Consider the following 13,720-nt stretch of genomic DNA (forward strand, 5'->3'; position numbering starts at 1 on the left):
CTCCGTTCCAACCCAGGGACGTGAACCTGACAATCTGGATTCTAGCCATGTGTGGTTTCTGTTCAGTGTTGTTGTCATTCTCTTTGCATTTATCATCTTCCTTATATTGTCCAGGTGATGGGTTAGTGTTCCGTTTGTAGTGTTTTTTACCCTATGTCTTTCGCCTAACTTATCATGGAATGTAACAAAATGTCTTGTCGTTTAATGTGTGTTGAACTATGGCTTTTTCATATTCTGTAATCTGCTTATTAAGTAGTGTACATTATCGTTCATGCAATCTGGGGTACCATGATTCAGACACTACGTATCACCGATATGTACGTGATATAATGATTTATGTATAGTCCCCCATATTAGCGACAAGATTATAGAATTATTTCGCAACAACACACGTCAAATAGTATTAAAATACCCTAAAAAACCTACTTAGTGGTATTTACATCAGGCTCTCAGGAAAGATGTATGTTTGAACCTTAATACTTTGACACAAGACCAATAATCACATGTTGTACTTGGATATCGAATTGGATTTTATGTAATAATTTGTTTGCCCCGTTACTGAACTGCTCGAGGAGTGGTAACTAATTAATCAAGGAGATCCGCTTCAATAGCTGCAAGATTCATTTAATTAATTTAATCATTATAATAGGGTAATATAGCTGCAGGAGTGATTTCATGATTAAATTTTACTAAACGGCGGTAAACAACGGGCTTTCCCAAGTTACTTCAGTATAACCAAAGTGGGTTACAGTTCTTTTCCCCGCCATTTCAAAAGCACACTTTAACTATGGTTTAAAGTCGATGAACTTTGGTAAACGGATGCAAAATAACCTAAATGCTGACTTGTCTATATATAGAGGAAGGTGGTGTGATTAACATTCAATATCTCAGGTTTATGCTAGAACCAACATTTTCGCTGAAGTCTTAATTTGTGTTGTACTCGATTCAACGCTTTCAATGGATGGCTTGAGAAACCTTAAAGGCATTCAATCACCACACCAAATCTCTGGCTCTCGGTTAAGAACAATTTAACAATCGTTTGTTTCTTCTTGTTTACCATGTTACACGACCTAACCCTAACAATGTTACTTTTGTTCAACCAGTTGCGACGTTTATGAAGATCCGCCAAACGACGACCTGCGTTCACTGCCGAATGTTGTTTTGCAGCCCCCGAAGGTATAGATCCGTTCATTATGTCACTCCAAAGATAAATTTTGTTCTATTACTTATGCTAATACTTATTATTTTTTCTCTAAGAGGGCGTGCTGTGATTACTACGATGTAAAGGGGTTTGTCAATGGTGTCAGTTATAGTTTGAAAACACTCATGGACATGGTTCAGGTAATATAATCACTGAGTTAGCGCTTGTGTCATAAGTTCAAATGGGCTAATCTTAAAGGGACCAATCTTTTACATTTGTTCTCAAAATATTGTACACTTGAAAAAGCTTTTTTTTGGAATTTTGTATCTAGTTTGGAAATTTTACGTGCATTGACTTCAAGATCTGGACCAGATCTGAGTGCTATACGGTAGCACGATCTAAAAAAGGCAAACCACATGTTTAGAAATATATTCCTATTGTCTGATCTGCGTAACATTACTTGGCACGAGCAGTGAACAAATTACGTGGCAAATCCTTTACCCTTTATAAATGCACGTGGTTAACTCACTGAAATTTGTTTGGTTTAGACGTTGACCTGCCGTGTTAATGACGTGGAAAAAGTCTCCAGTTCTGTGTTGACCCAAGTTACTACACTGAAATGGTTAACACATGAGATGCAACGGAAATTGGAAATTAATGTGGTTGAAACATCTGCTAAGATTTCTGCAGCCCAGTTCGCTGACAGCGTGATAAAAAACACTGGTCAATACGACAACAACTCTCCTTCCACAGTGACTGGCTCAAACAAAAAATCGAAATCCAAATTGAATTTGTCTGGTATAGAAGACATTGTTTTCACAGTGTCTGATTCGGAGAATGACGATGAAGATTTTATTATCACTGAATCCGCCGATGGATATGACTTGAATGTCAAAGACCCGTTTGAGTTCGAGATGGTGGACAAATATTAAGTCCTTCAAGCACAAACAAACAAGGGGAAAGGGAAGATGGTTGTCGATAATGAATATTGTGGAGTCCAAACAACCAAGGTAGTTGATAATACTGTTATTTCATTAATTTACATTTGCTACCCTGCATTAATATTTGTCTAACAAAGTTTTATATTTCCCTTTTATGGATGAAGGGAATCAAAATGGCTGAACAAGTTTTCCACTCAAGATCTCCACTGGCCGGGAAAACTTTATTTCATTCACCCCCTAATCCAAAGGTAATGAGCATGTCAGCCACTATCCACGAAAATCTGCTAACCCCAAATACCGGTTGTGGAAATAACCAGGTCAACACACCGACGACACCGGTTACTAAGCGAAAGACAACCTCTGGGGCTGCACCTTTCGTCAAAAGTGTTAAACCCTATGGGTACACACTTCCAAGGGTAAAAGCCAATTCTGTACTGCGTTAATATCTTTGACTATGAATTGTGGGTGAATTTTTTACATGTTGTTAATTCTACAGATATGGGTTAAGATGTGTTCTTATTTTTGCAGGTTTTTAAATGCAAATTTAGACCAATTCCAGAAATGGAGCTTACTCAGAAAGAAGTGCAAATGTGTGCATATATTTATACTCCGGAGCTTGAGGGAACAGAAATTATTTTTAGGAGCGGCCAGAGCATGGCCTTGAGATTGGACCTGGAGTGTCTATGTCCAGGAAGACGAGTTTCAGACGAGGTTACTGTTACATACACTAGAGTTAAACTCATTTCTCATTTACATTGTATATTGTAATGTGCGAATGTCATAGCTGTTTAACCTATATTGGAACAGGTCATGAAATTCTATACTCTTAAGGTCACATGGGGTCAGTGTAGGTCCACAAACCCCCAAATTTGGTGTCTACCACCATCATTCTCTGTAAGTCTTTTACAAAATCTGAATCACCTAATTCGCGACACCCAGTTCCATCTTCCAAATTATGTTAACTAACTATAAACTATTAACAGGAAGGTGTAGAGGAAGGGGTCCCACTTAGTGATATGTTAGCATGCTTTGTAACCAGGGATAAGTGGATGCCAGCTTTTCCAAATTTGAAATATGTATGTGGAAATATGTTAAATAGATATACAATACGAACTGATTTCTGTCACTTTGCACTTGGCAATATATAATTTTGCATCACTAATTTCCTATGAGGTTCTTTCTTGCAAGATTTATGCACCTATTAGAGATAAAACCCATTGGTACTTGATGGTAGTGTGCATCCAAGAGGAAGTTATTTACCATCTAGACTCTTACTTGCCTGTTGAAAAAATGGCCTCTAGAAAAGCACACATTCGCGACATGGTATAGACTCAACAGTTGACACTCGGAAACAAATACAGTAGTTATGTGTGCTTTTACCACCAACCTTTGAAAACTTTTTACATTTTGCAGGCTGAGGTCATTGCGAAAATGATTCAATCTGACTGTTATCCCACTGGATATATGCAACAAGCATACGCATTGCCAGCATGGGACATTAGTGATGCAAAAGGAATACCAAACTGTGGAAAGAGGTCATAACACTATCATCATTTAATTGATCCGGTTGCATTTTGATTAAATTTCACCTCAGCCATTAACATCAAATTTTGATTTGGGTGAATTGCTTCAGTGATGACTCCTCGATTTGGGTTATAGATTGGATGGACATGGAACATGCTTTCCAAAACAACCTCATCGGCGTGGTTTGTATACGAGATTTCTATTACAATATTTATTTGAATAGAACGCAGACGTGTTGAAACTGATTTGTTGTGTTCACCATTTGTAGTTGAAGGATAAGGTTGTCAGAATGAGGGCAGCGCTGAATATCGTGACTGGGGGGCACAACGAGTACTATGAATCTGTGTTCAAAAAGGCGATGCTGTACTGGAAGTCCATCGTGGACACCAACAAAGTGTGAAATTGACGCTGTCAAACACCAATGGAGCAACTTCAGACTGAAAGCTATGCCCACGACCAGCCCTTTTGTTGTAATATAATTGGTGGTTTAGTTAAATAATCTTCCAGTTTGGGGTTGTCTCCCACCTTATTTGTATAATTACTGAGACAGAGCACCGCTATTCCTCTGTTATTTTGGAACTATCAGGCCACATTTACTGTATAAGAAGTGGCATCATGTCAACCTAGTGTATAACAATGCTGGGTTATATGTTTTATCGCAAACAATGCACGGTGTGCTTGGTTTTAATGAAACTATTTGGGGTGTATTTGATCCAGTTCCTTATACCAGAGTTCCTTTTTGCCGCTTTACAATATTTGGCCCAATTGTTAACTTTGGGCCTATATGCATTTTTAAAATATTTTTTAAACTCTTATAACCTGAAACCTTTCCCTTGGCCCAACGCAAACCAACAATCTCCTTATCGGGCCACACAATATTCAACTGCACCTCGTATACGTTACCATGCTTTGTTGACTTATCCAGAAATTAACGCACCCTTAATTTACCATGCTTTGAGATACCATGAATGTTTCGTAGCACTCATAAAAATCAAGTACATCAATCTCACTTCTGTTCAGGTAACATGAATGCTTAATACACATAATTCCTTAATCAAAAACAAGTACTTAAGTCTCACTAAACGGCGGGGTTTAACATTAATGCTTCATACACATAAACATAATTCAATACAAGTACATGAGTCTGACTTGTGTTTAGTTAACATAAATGCTTAATACACATACACATAATAAAAGTCACACATTAGTCTCACAGTGTTCAGCCACAGCTACCATAGATGCATAATACAAACAACATACTTGAAGTACATGAGACTGATTTGTCTTCAGGTCCATGAATGGTTAAGACCCACATTTCATTACAACTTGTCTACAGGTATGTAGACTCCATTATGTACTACATTCTCTACTAATGCCTTTGTTTGTAGGACGCAAGTGCAACAAAAAATAACCCTGCAACAATACAGAAAACTTCACAAATTACCTCAGGTTTTCAAGCTATATTACCAAAATCGAAAATTACAAAACATAATAAAGTATAAACTCATACCGGATTTGTCAGTAATTGATGGTGAATATCTTGGTAGTTAGGCTTCATCATGTGATTGTGTATCACCACCGTACAGTTCCTGCGCCATATCACGACGCTTTATTGTGCCCAGGTGTCCTGCATACACTACACGTAGTCTTTCTACGACGATGACCTTTCGTGCCCGATGTACTTGCACCACCATATGCGCGCTTGGCACGGTCGGGGTTCCTCAACGGGACAGATTGATTGTTTTCATCAATGTTGTCATGTACCGTGTTGTCCTTTTTCTTCTCTTTCAGTCTTTCAGTATGTGTAGTAATAAGGTGTCTAGTGCTTGTGAAATCTTCAACCGAGTCACCGGCCAATTTGCACATTTCTCTACAACCATTTAGTAACACTGCATGGTGAGCCATGTTAACAGAACCCCAATTACCACTGACATCAGCAGCATAACATTCAATTACATCTCTAGCACGTTTGGTCCACCTATGCAGCACAAGACTAGGTGGAATTTCATGCATACCTAAAATTACCATAACAGCTATAATATGCTCACATGGAAGCCCAATTGACTCCATCCGTTGACAAGAACATTTCAGCATTGGTGTTGGTGGATAAAAAGATACATGCCATTCCTTGCTCGGTGTTCGAAACTTCGAAACTGTGAATATCTTGAAAGTGGCAGTGCTTCTACGACCACTAACATACACTAAGAATGCTTTAACAATAACACCCCAAAATTTCTCAAATATGGCCGGCGTGTACACAGAGGCAGCTGACTTCTCAAGTAGCTTGAAGGGAGTTTCTAGGGGTGCCTTCCCAACAACCGATGACAACTTTGCTTCTTCCTCCCTAAACCGCATAAAATTCAAACATCTGTGAAAGTGTTTTAAAAACTCTGAAAGGTTATACCTTGAATGTATGAACTTCTTGATTTCTAAATGCAAACTCTCACATCTTGATGTTGTGCGAAACCCAGCAAAAAAACAGCCCCTTATATGAGCTACTGCCCATATCTTTCTATTTTCATAATGTTCCATCACCCATTCATTGTCTTCCAAACCGAATTTTGATACAACAGATTCCCACTTATGTTTGAATTCACCCACCTCATAGTCAACCAACATGCATCTTTTGAACTGTTGAGTGAAACCTGGAATCTTTATGTTTCTTGTAGCATTCTGCAGCAAGTGCCAGGCACATAATCTATGATGAGCACTAGGAAATACTGTGGTAATTGCATTTTTCATTGACAAATGCCCATCAGTAATTACAGATGTAGGAAACTTTCCTCTCATTGCCTCAAGAAATCTTTCAAGTAGCCAAACATATGTCTCTTCACTTTCATTTGCAATTATTGCACAGGCAAACACCGTTGTTTGGTTGTGGTTGTTTAGTCCAGAAAATATTACAAATGGGTACTGATATTTGTTTTTCCCGTACGTAGCGTCAAACGCTACAACATCACCAAATACTTCATAGTTCTTTTGGCTAATTCCATCTGCCCAAAACAAAAGTTCCACTTTGCCATCCTCGTTAGCATGATGTCGCCAAAACATTGCCGGATCTTTTTTGCGCAAATCCTTCAAGTACAAAATAGCATTTTCAACATCAGACTTTAGCTGCCTCCTTTGTTTGCCTATCTGATTGTGTAAATGCATTTTCGTAAACGGCACCCTATCAAATCCACCAGACTGACTAGCAATGAGGTTGTAAACTCCCGTTACACCTATGCCAGCATTCCTCATCCCATTAAGCTGCATAACATCACCTTCCCTTAACCTTCTATGATGGGCCAACCGACCAACATGTCTTTCGCTTAACAACTCATGATTGTGGTCATCGTCAAATTTTGTAACATACTAGCGACTAGTTGCAATGTGAACGTGGAAATGAAAGTTTGCAAGACAACCACAACGCCGCTCTGCTTGCTTCTTTCTCTTTCTACTTCCCCTTGCAACCACTTTGCGGAATCCTTCTCTAAAACATACAAAGGATTGTTGCACAACCTCCCCTTTTTTGTTCCTTAAGATTTTGTTTTTCCTCGCTGCAAACCCTTTCACCATCGCATACAGGTTGTAAAACTCAAAGCCAACCTCACGATTACTAAATTGAAATTTCATTGCTGCTTCAGTACTCAAACTCTTCATATCATAATTCAACAAATCATCCATTCCAGTTATCACTACTTCTACATCATGGGGTTCTTCATCACCGCCATTTTCAGACATATCCTCCAAACCCTATTGTCAAAAATATTTTCATCATTTACATAAAAACAACCACAATAATCAAATTATGTTTTTTCAAAATCATTGCATAGATGCAAATTATTTAACACTTCAAATTCATTTACCTGTCCTGTCAGACGTTCTTCACCTTCATTTGGGAGTTCAACCTCTTCTTCCAAAATAACCATACCTCAAACCTCGACAATAGCACCTTAGTCAATATACTGCAACAAATATAGAAAAACGTCAATGTCTATAACAAACCTTGCAATCAAACATAACGTAAAGACCCATATCGATAATTCCCAACTCCTTCAATTACCCATGAACCCTGATCTTTTTCTCAACAGTCAAAATGCCCAGACCTTACACATGCATCAACTACAACCAAACTATATCAATTAAAATCTACATGAAATCGATATACTGGAAATTGCTTCCCTTTCAGTAAGCACGGCGCTTAAGACAAATTTAAGTGTAAATCATACCTACAAATAAAATCGTGAAGATAGCCAGGTTATGATCTGGAAGTAATGATCTGGACAACGCGACGTACCCACAAACACACATAATGTAGAACCACCTCGCAATTATAGACCACTAACATCGCCTAAGCTTATCGCTTCTTCAAGGTAACTCCAAGACCGCTCTTTCTCAATGTCAAGTCCTAACATTACCCAAAGTTACAACCCCCTTTTGAACCCTAAATCGACAACTTGATAGAGGTACCAAAGTACAAATCTTAATATTTACCTGGCCCCCACTGTAATTTACTTACCAGCACTACCCTTGCAAATACACTAAACCGAAATAAAACCGGCTAAACCCACTGCAGCAGGTGACTTTGGTGGAGGACGGGTACACCACCTAATCAGGTGGTGCCCAATAAAACCACCCCTCTTTTATTGGTCGAATTAGTAGAAATGCACTCAAAGGAAAAAAGAATAATTGATACAACTTTTTTCGTCCAATCTTGTTAAAGTTGAAACAAGATAGGTGTTTGAATTGTGGTCTCCACATCAGCAAGGCTAAAACCTCAACGTCACCTAAATGACAAGATGGTAAATGTGTAATTTACAATTGATCAGAGGACCAATATATATGCAGGTTTGGTGCAATTGTAAGAAAAACACAAAACATTTGTTATGTGCTCTTAGGAGCTTTGAGATTCTCTCTCTTTGATCTTGATTTAACTTGAGCTCAAAATATCTTTTGCACGTAGCTCCACTTACGTGGATTCTCATTGCACTAACATGCTCTCAGTTACGCGCACCACCGTGCAACACTACATTTGATCGGAGGTTCGTTCCCACATACTTTGAAAGAACAATTGACGTCATCTGTGAGAATTTTTGTAAATTAATGCTTATTACCATGATCAAAATATGTCACAAACAGCTTTTTGATGGAGGCTCAGTTTCAGAACAATAAGAAATTTGCTGAATTCCTCATTCAAACCGTGTGAGAACCTTGACTGTGTGGAATTGATGCCATGAATGCAAGCTATTGATTGTTGGGAATTACATGATGATTGATGACATGATTACATGCCTCGAGTGATGCGGATAACATGATGATATTGTGATATTCATATGAGTTATATATTTTACTTTCATGTTTAACTATATATCAACTGTGATTGAATGTGAAAGTTGATTGAGAAAGTTGTCGTTGCGATGAGTAGAAATGGATATCAATGAGTTGGTGATCCTGATCACTCATGAGAAGGGTGCATCTTATTTGAGATTAAGTTTGTACGTTGTGAACGTCACATCATTTGTTTGACTAATCATGGTGCATATCATTGCATTGGAGAAAAATCATGAAGTTGCTAGTGGACGGAGAGTCCGACTCCTTGTGGATTGAGGATTCCGTGTGTTTCCATTTGAGATTCGATCCCTAATGATTGTGAGAGTAAATCAGAAGTTGCAACAAAGGTAGTTCGCTAACTTCGGGCTAACTGACAAAATTTTCGTGTGTAGGTCCCACCTGTCGTGTGGAGTTGGCGTTTTCATACGGATCATGATGAAATTACACTAAGCATATGACATATACTAACAATAAAGACTAATATGTATTCCATGGAGCACGATCTGACCCTCGGGCTCGACCGAATTTAAGCTCATCGACACAGATTTAAGAGACACTTGGGCTACTATTGTCACTCCTTATGCCTAACCTACTTTGGACGGATTAAAGAGGCTCAATTTGACGATTATGGCACCCCATCGCTAATGAGTGTGTTTAGAAATCCTTGCGTTGGCCCATTCCCCTGTGGATGACATTTGTGGACCTCGAGGCGACTTCGACTGTTACGAGCTCTGCTGCGACCTCTAGCTACTCTTTGGCATCCGAGGAGGCTGTCTCTTCACCTCTTGAGGTGATCCCCATCCTTCACCAGTGCAATTTTGCGTTCTTCATCGAATCGTTGTTAAGGAGGAGGTAGCTCATCGGGAGCACATTGATCTCACTGTCTCATTGGTGGATCTTGACCTTGAGGGTCCTTTGGACGTCTATGTTCTGGTTGCAACGATGGAGCATGACTTTCTAGCGGCATGGAGGAGGATCCGGAGTAGGAGTCTTCGGAGTAGTCTTTTGACGTTGGTGGGTTGTCGAGGGTAGTATAGCATTGCCGAGTTTTTTTATGTTTTCACTAAAGCTTCGCCTCTTCGATTTTTTATTTAACTTCTTCCCAAGGTTGGCATAATTGATGTATACTACCCTCCAGCTTTCAAGGGTATTAAAACCTAATGAAGTTAATTAGTGAAGTTACATATTTGTTAGGAGGTTAAGGATTGTTAGTTAATCAGAAAATGAGTATGTGAGTTTTATTTGCGCGTACTCAAGACTATATAACTAGGTACATACTAATACATGTATGTATATAAGTTTCTCTCATGTACAATTTGATGTAGAGCATACATTCTTCTTCTACCATGTTCATCTATTTTTTTTTTTCCTTAACAGAGTTTTAACCTGTTCAGGATACGGTGAATGTCTCTCCCAACAATTCAACAAATAATCTATCTTGCCTACTTCAAAACAATGAAAACCCAAACCTACCTTGTTGAGTCTGAGTCACTCTTTACTCTTTAGGCCAAGACTAAAAATCCAGGATAAAAAGAAGTCACCGACCCAACCCAACCCAACTTCAAGCCGTACCCTTTGTTGCTTTCCTTCATTCACTTTCTTCTGCACCAGGTTCCCTCCTCCCTCTCTCTCTCTCTCTCTCTCTCTCTCTGTGATTGATCTTTGAGATCGATCATCCATTTGCTTTTTAATCACGATCTTCAGTCACCTTCTTCCAGATTCCAGTTCGTACCTGTGTGGAGGAGCATCAGATTTGATTCGCCAAAAGCTTCTCAGCAATTTCCCGTTTACTGCATCCAATTATTGGTACTACTCTTTTCATTTCATCACTGCCTTCTTCTTCTGAGATTTTGGGTTTTGAGTTCTGAAATTATGAAATTTTAGCTCCGATTTGGTTTTCATGAAAAGGGTTTCTGCTCAATAGCGTGAGAAATTCGGAATGTAAACTGATGCTTTCTGTTAGAATATGTTCTTTTTCTGATGGAATTTCTTTGCTTTGAAATTTGTCTTGCTAGAACTAGGTTTGTTGTGGAAGTTGGCATTTTTTACTGGTTACGCTTTTTGATTACTCTGTTGTAAGGGTAGGTGGTGGAAGTTGCATAAAGTATGTTTCTTTTGATTTGGGTTGTTGTTAGTTTTATTTCAATGGATTTTTGGAATCTTGATTTGATGTATGATGTGGTGTGTGGTGAGGGTTCGGGATATTCGTTGTGGAGTTATGTGGATTTCTATCAGTGCATCTGTAAGTGATTATGGACCCATGTAATGCTGGAGATGTGAGCAAGGCTCGGCAATGATCTTGTTCCATGAAATGACAGCACATTAAGTTAGTGATGTTTGGAAATCATTTTATGTTTTGTGGTTTCTTTCAGAATCATTGTTTTTGGGGGTTGTTCAAGAATATTTGTAGTTCTTAGTTTGGTAGCCTTACCATTGTTTTTGCATCCTGCAATCTGTGAACTAGATTAACGTTGCGTCGGCCTTCTTTGACACCCAGGCAGCCCTGCTTCTTGATCTTGTGGGTTGTAGCCCGTGTTTATAGTTATTTGAGACTCTTAACCTGCTTCTGACTGAAGAAAACTGTGTTTTTTCATAGTTCTGCGGGTTTTGTTTCTCTTAACTTATATGGTGTTATGAATATGTGTATGTTGATGCTTATGGCTAGGATATACATGCCTATAACCTTACCTTCTCACTATCTTGTATGAAATTGTTTATGGGGATTTGTTTTGTTTAGTGATGTTTTCACTTCATTTTGTGCAGGAAGTCTTGGTTTTCTATTATATTGATGGCCACCCCAAGTAAATCAGCACCAATAATGTCTTCAGACTCCTTCGAACAGAATGGGAAAATTATTGAATCAAATGCAAACATGCTTCAATGTCCTATAAACCAGCAACACCGTAACTCCTTAGATGGCCCTGTAGCTATCCTTTGGGATATTGAAAATTGTCCTGTTCCAAGTGATGTACGTCCTGAAGATGTAGCAGGTAATATAAGAATGGCTTTGCGGGTGCACCCAGTAATTACAGGAGCTGTTATGTTGTTTTCTGCTTATGGGGACTTCAATGCTTTCCCTAGGCGACTTAGAGAGGGCTGTCAGCGAACTGGTGTTAAACTCATTGATGTTCCCAATGGGAGAAAAGATGCTGCTGACAAAGCTATCTTGGTTGACATGTTCTTATTTGCTCTTGACAACCCTCCACCATCCTCTATCATGCTAATATCTGGAGATGTTGATTTTGCCCCTGCGCTTCACATTCTTGGTCAGCGGGGATATACAATAATTCTTGTCATCCCCGCTGGGGTGGGTGTTTCATCTGCGTTATGCAATGCTGGTAAATTTGTCTGGGACTGGCCTAGCGTGTCTCGTGGAGAAGGCTTTGTTCCTCCCTCTAGGGGTTTATTTCCACCCCGTGGAGGTCCAATGGAGCTTGCTGGATATTTCACGGGGTACCATATCAACGAAAACTCTGAAGGAGGACAAAATGAAGAAGAAGCAATAGTTTATAGAGGGATGTCACAGAGCTATTATAACTCGAGGGAATTCTCGCTTGTGTCACAGTCTCTATCTGAATACAACACAGCAAACATGCAGTGCTTGCCGGGAACTCTGAGATCGTATAGCCTTCCATCAGGAATAAATGATGTTGCAGGAGGAGCTATGCCTTCTAGTGACCATACTGAAGACCCGATATGGGTGCAACCTGGGGATTTAAATGGTCTCAAGGGTCAGATGGTAAGGTTGCTCGAACTTTTTGGAGGATACCTGCCTCTGACCCGAGTTCCAGCAGAGTACCAGAAAATTTATGGGAGACCTCTTTATATATCTGAATACGGAGCAATGAAGTTGGTCAATCTTTTCAAGAAGATGGGCGATACCATGGCTGTGGAAGGAAAAGGGCAAAGAAAATTTGTGTATCTCAGGAACTGGAAGACCAGCCCAAGTGCTCCTCCACTGTCTCTTGCAAAGAAAGATAAGAAAGGAAAAGGGGCGCAGGAAGAGAATGCAAACGTTGTCACTGGTGGCTGCTCTTCTGATGAGTTCTCAGATGAAGAAAGAGTAGTCGTTGAAGAACACGATGGGAGAAGTTGCAGAGGGAAAGGTAACCAGGCGAGAGAATCCAGTTTTGAAATTGATGATCGTATTCTTGAGCAGTTCAAGTGCGAGCTGCAAGAGATCCTAGTCAGTTATTCTTGTCGAATATCCTTTGATTGTTTCGAGGATATATACAAGCAACGGTACAAGAAAAAACTGGAGTATCAGAGATTTGGGGTGGACAAGTTAGAGGATTTGTTGCAGGAAGTGAGTGATGTGGCAGTATTGCACGAGGAACCCGTAAGCAAGAAGAAGTTTCTGGCCGCCGTGGGTGGTTAGAAAACTTGTGCAAGAGAGTGTTGTTTGTTTTAACCTTTCTGGCATTTATAACTTAAATGTTTACCACGAATGGTCAGCAAACACATGATCTCCCTTGCAAGCTCTTCGATTTCAGTTTCTTTATGCCTCTGTAGTCTTGTAAATTTTATATGCTGGGCGCACGTGTTTTTTTATAGTCACTGTCCTGCATTTATTTGAATCTTTTGTAAAATGTCTGTGTTGCTTATTTCCAGTATCTGCAACAGATTACTTATAAAAGTTGGGAGAATATTTAAAATTAGTAGCCTTTCTACTTCTATCCTGTATCCAATTTCAATATCTATGTACAATTTTCCCATGCATGTTGACTTGACAAGATACTGATTACTAGTTGAACATTCTTTTTATGGTTTTATACACAGAAAGTTAAGTAGGAGTTGATTG

The 13,720-nt window shown here is 39.2% G+C and overlaps 2 protein-coding genes across 3 annotated transcripts; one reads left to right on the forward strand and one right to left on the reverse strand.

Annotated features, from left to right (window-relative positions):
• Positions 1-5,205: 5,205 nt before the first annotated feature.
• Positions 5,206-6,846, reverse strand: LOC130712257 (protein FAR1-RELATED SEQUENCE 5-like). Its single transcript, XM_057562089.1, has one exon. It carries the CDS (start codon positions 6,844-6,846, stop codon positions 5,206-5,208), a length of 1,641 nt encoding a protein of 546 aa, XP_057418072.1.
• A 3,539-nt stretch (positions 6,847-10,385) lies between these two features.
• Positions 10,386-13,593, forward strand: LOC130711658 (uncharacterized). Of its 2 annotated transcripts, XM_057561365.1 has the most exons (3): positions 10,386-10,530; positions 10,638-10,725; positions 11,683-13,593. In XM_057561365.1, exon 3 carries the CDS (start codon positions 11,708-11,710, stop codon positions 13,295-13,297), a length of 1,590 nt encoding a protein of 529 aa, XP_057417348.1. In that variant the 5' UTR covers positions 10,386-10,530; positions 10,638-10,725; positions 11,683-11,707; the 3' UTR covers positions 13,298-13,593. The 2 variants fall into 2 exon arrangements, with proteins under 2 accessions (XP_057417348.1, XP_057417347.1); XM_057561364.1 differs by having other exon boundaries at positions 10,415-10,725.
• Positions 13,594-13,720: the final 127 nt, after the last annotated feature.

This window comes from Lotus japonicus, chromosome 4 (genome assembly GCF_012489685.1).
Source record: "Lotus japonicus ecotype B-129 chromosome 4, LjGifu_v1.2".
NCBI lineage: Eukaryota > Viridiplantae > Streptophyta > Magnoliopsida > Fabales > Fabaceae > Lotus > Lotus japonicus.

What these genes read in the sequence shown, in the direction of transcription:
- LOC130712257 (XM_057562089.1), bottom strand. Translation starts at nt 6,846, where the DNA reads ATGAGGAATGCTGGCATAGGTGTAACGGGAGTTTACAACCTCATTGCT.
- LOC130711658 (XM_057561365.1), top strand. Translation starts at nt 11,708, where the DNA reads ATGGCCACCCCAAGTAAATCAGCACCAATAATGTCTTCAGACTCCTTC.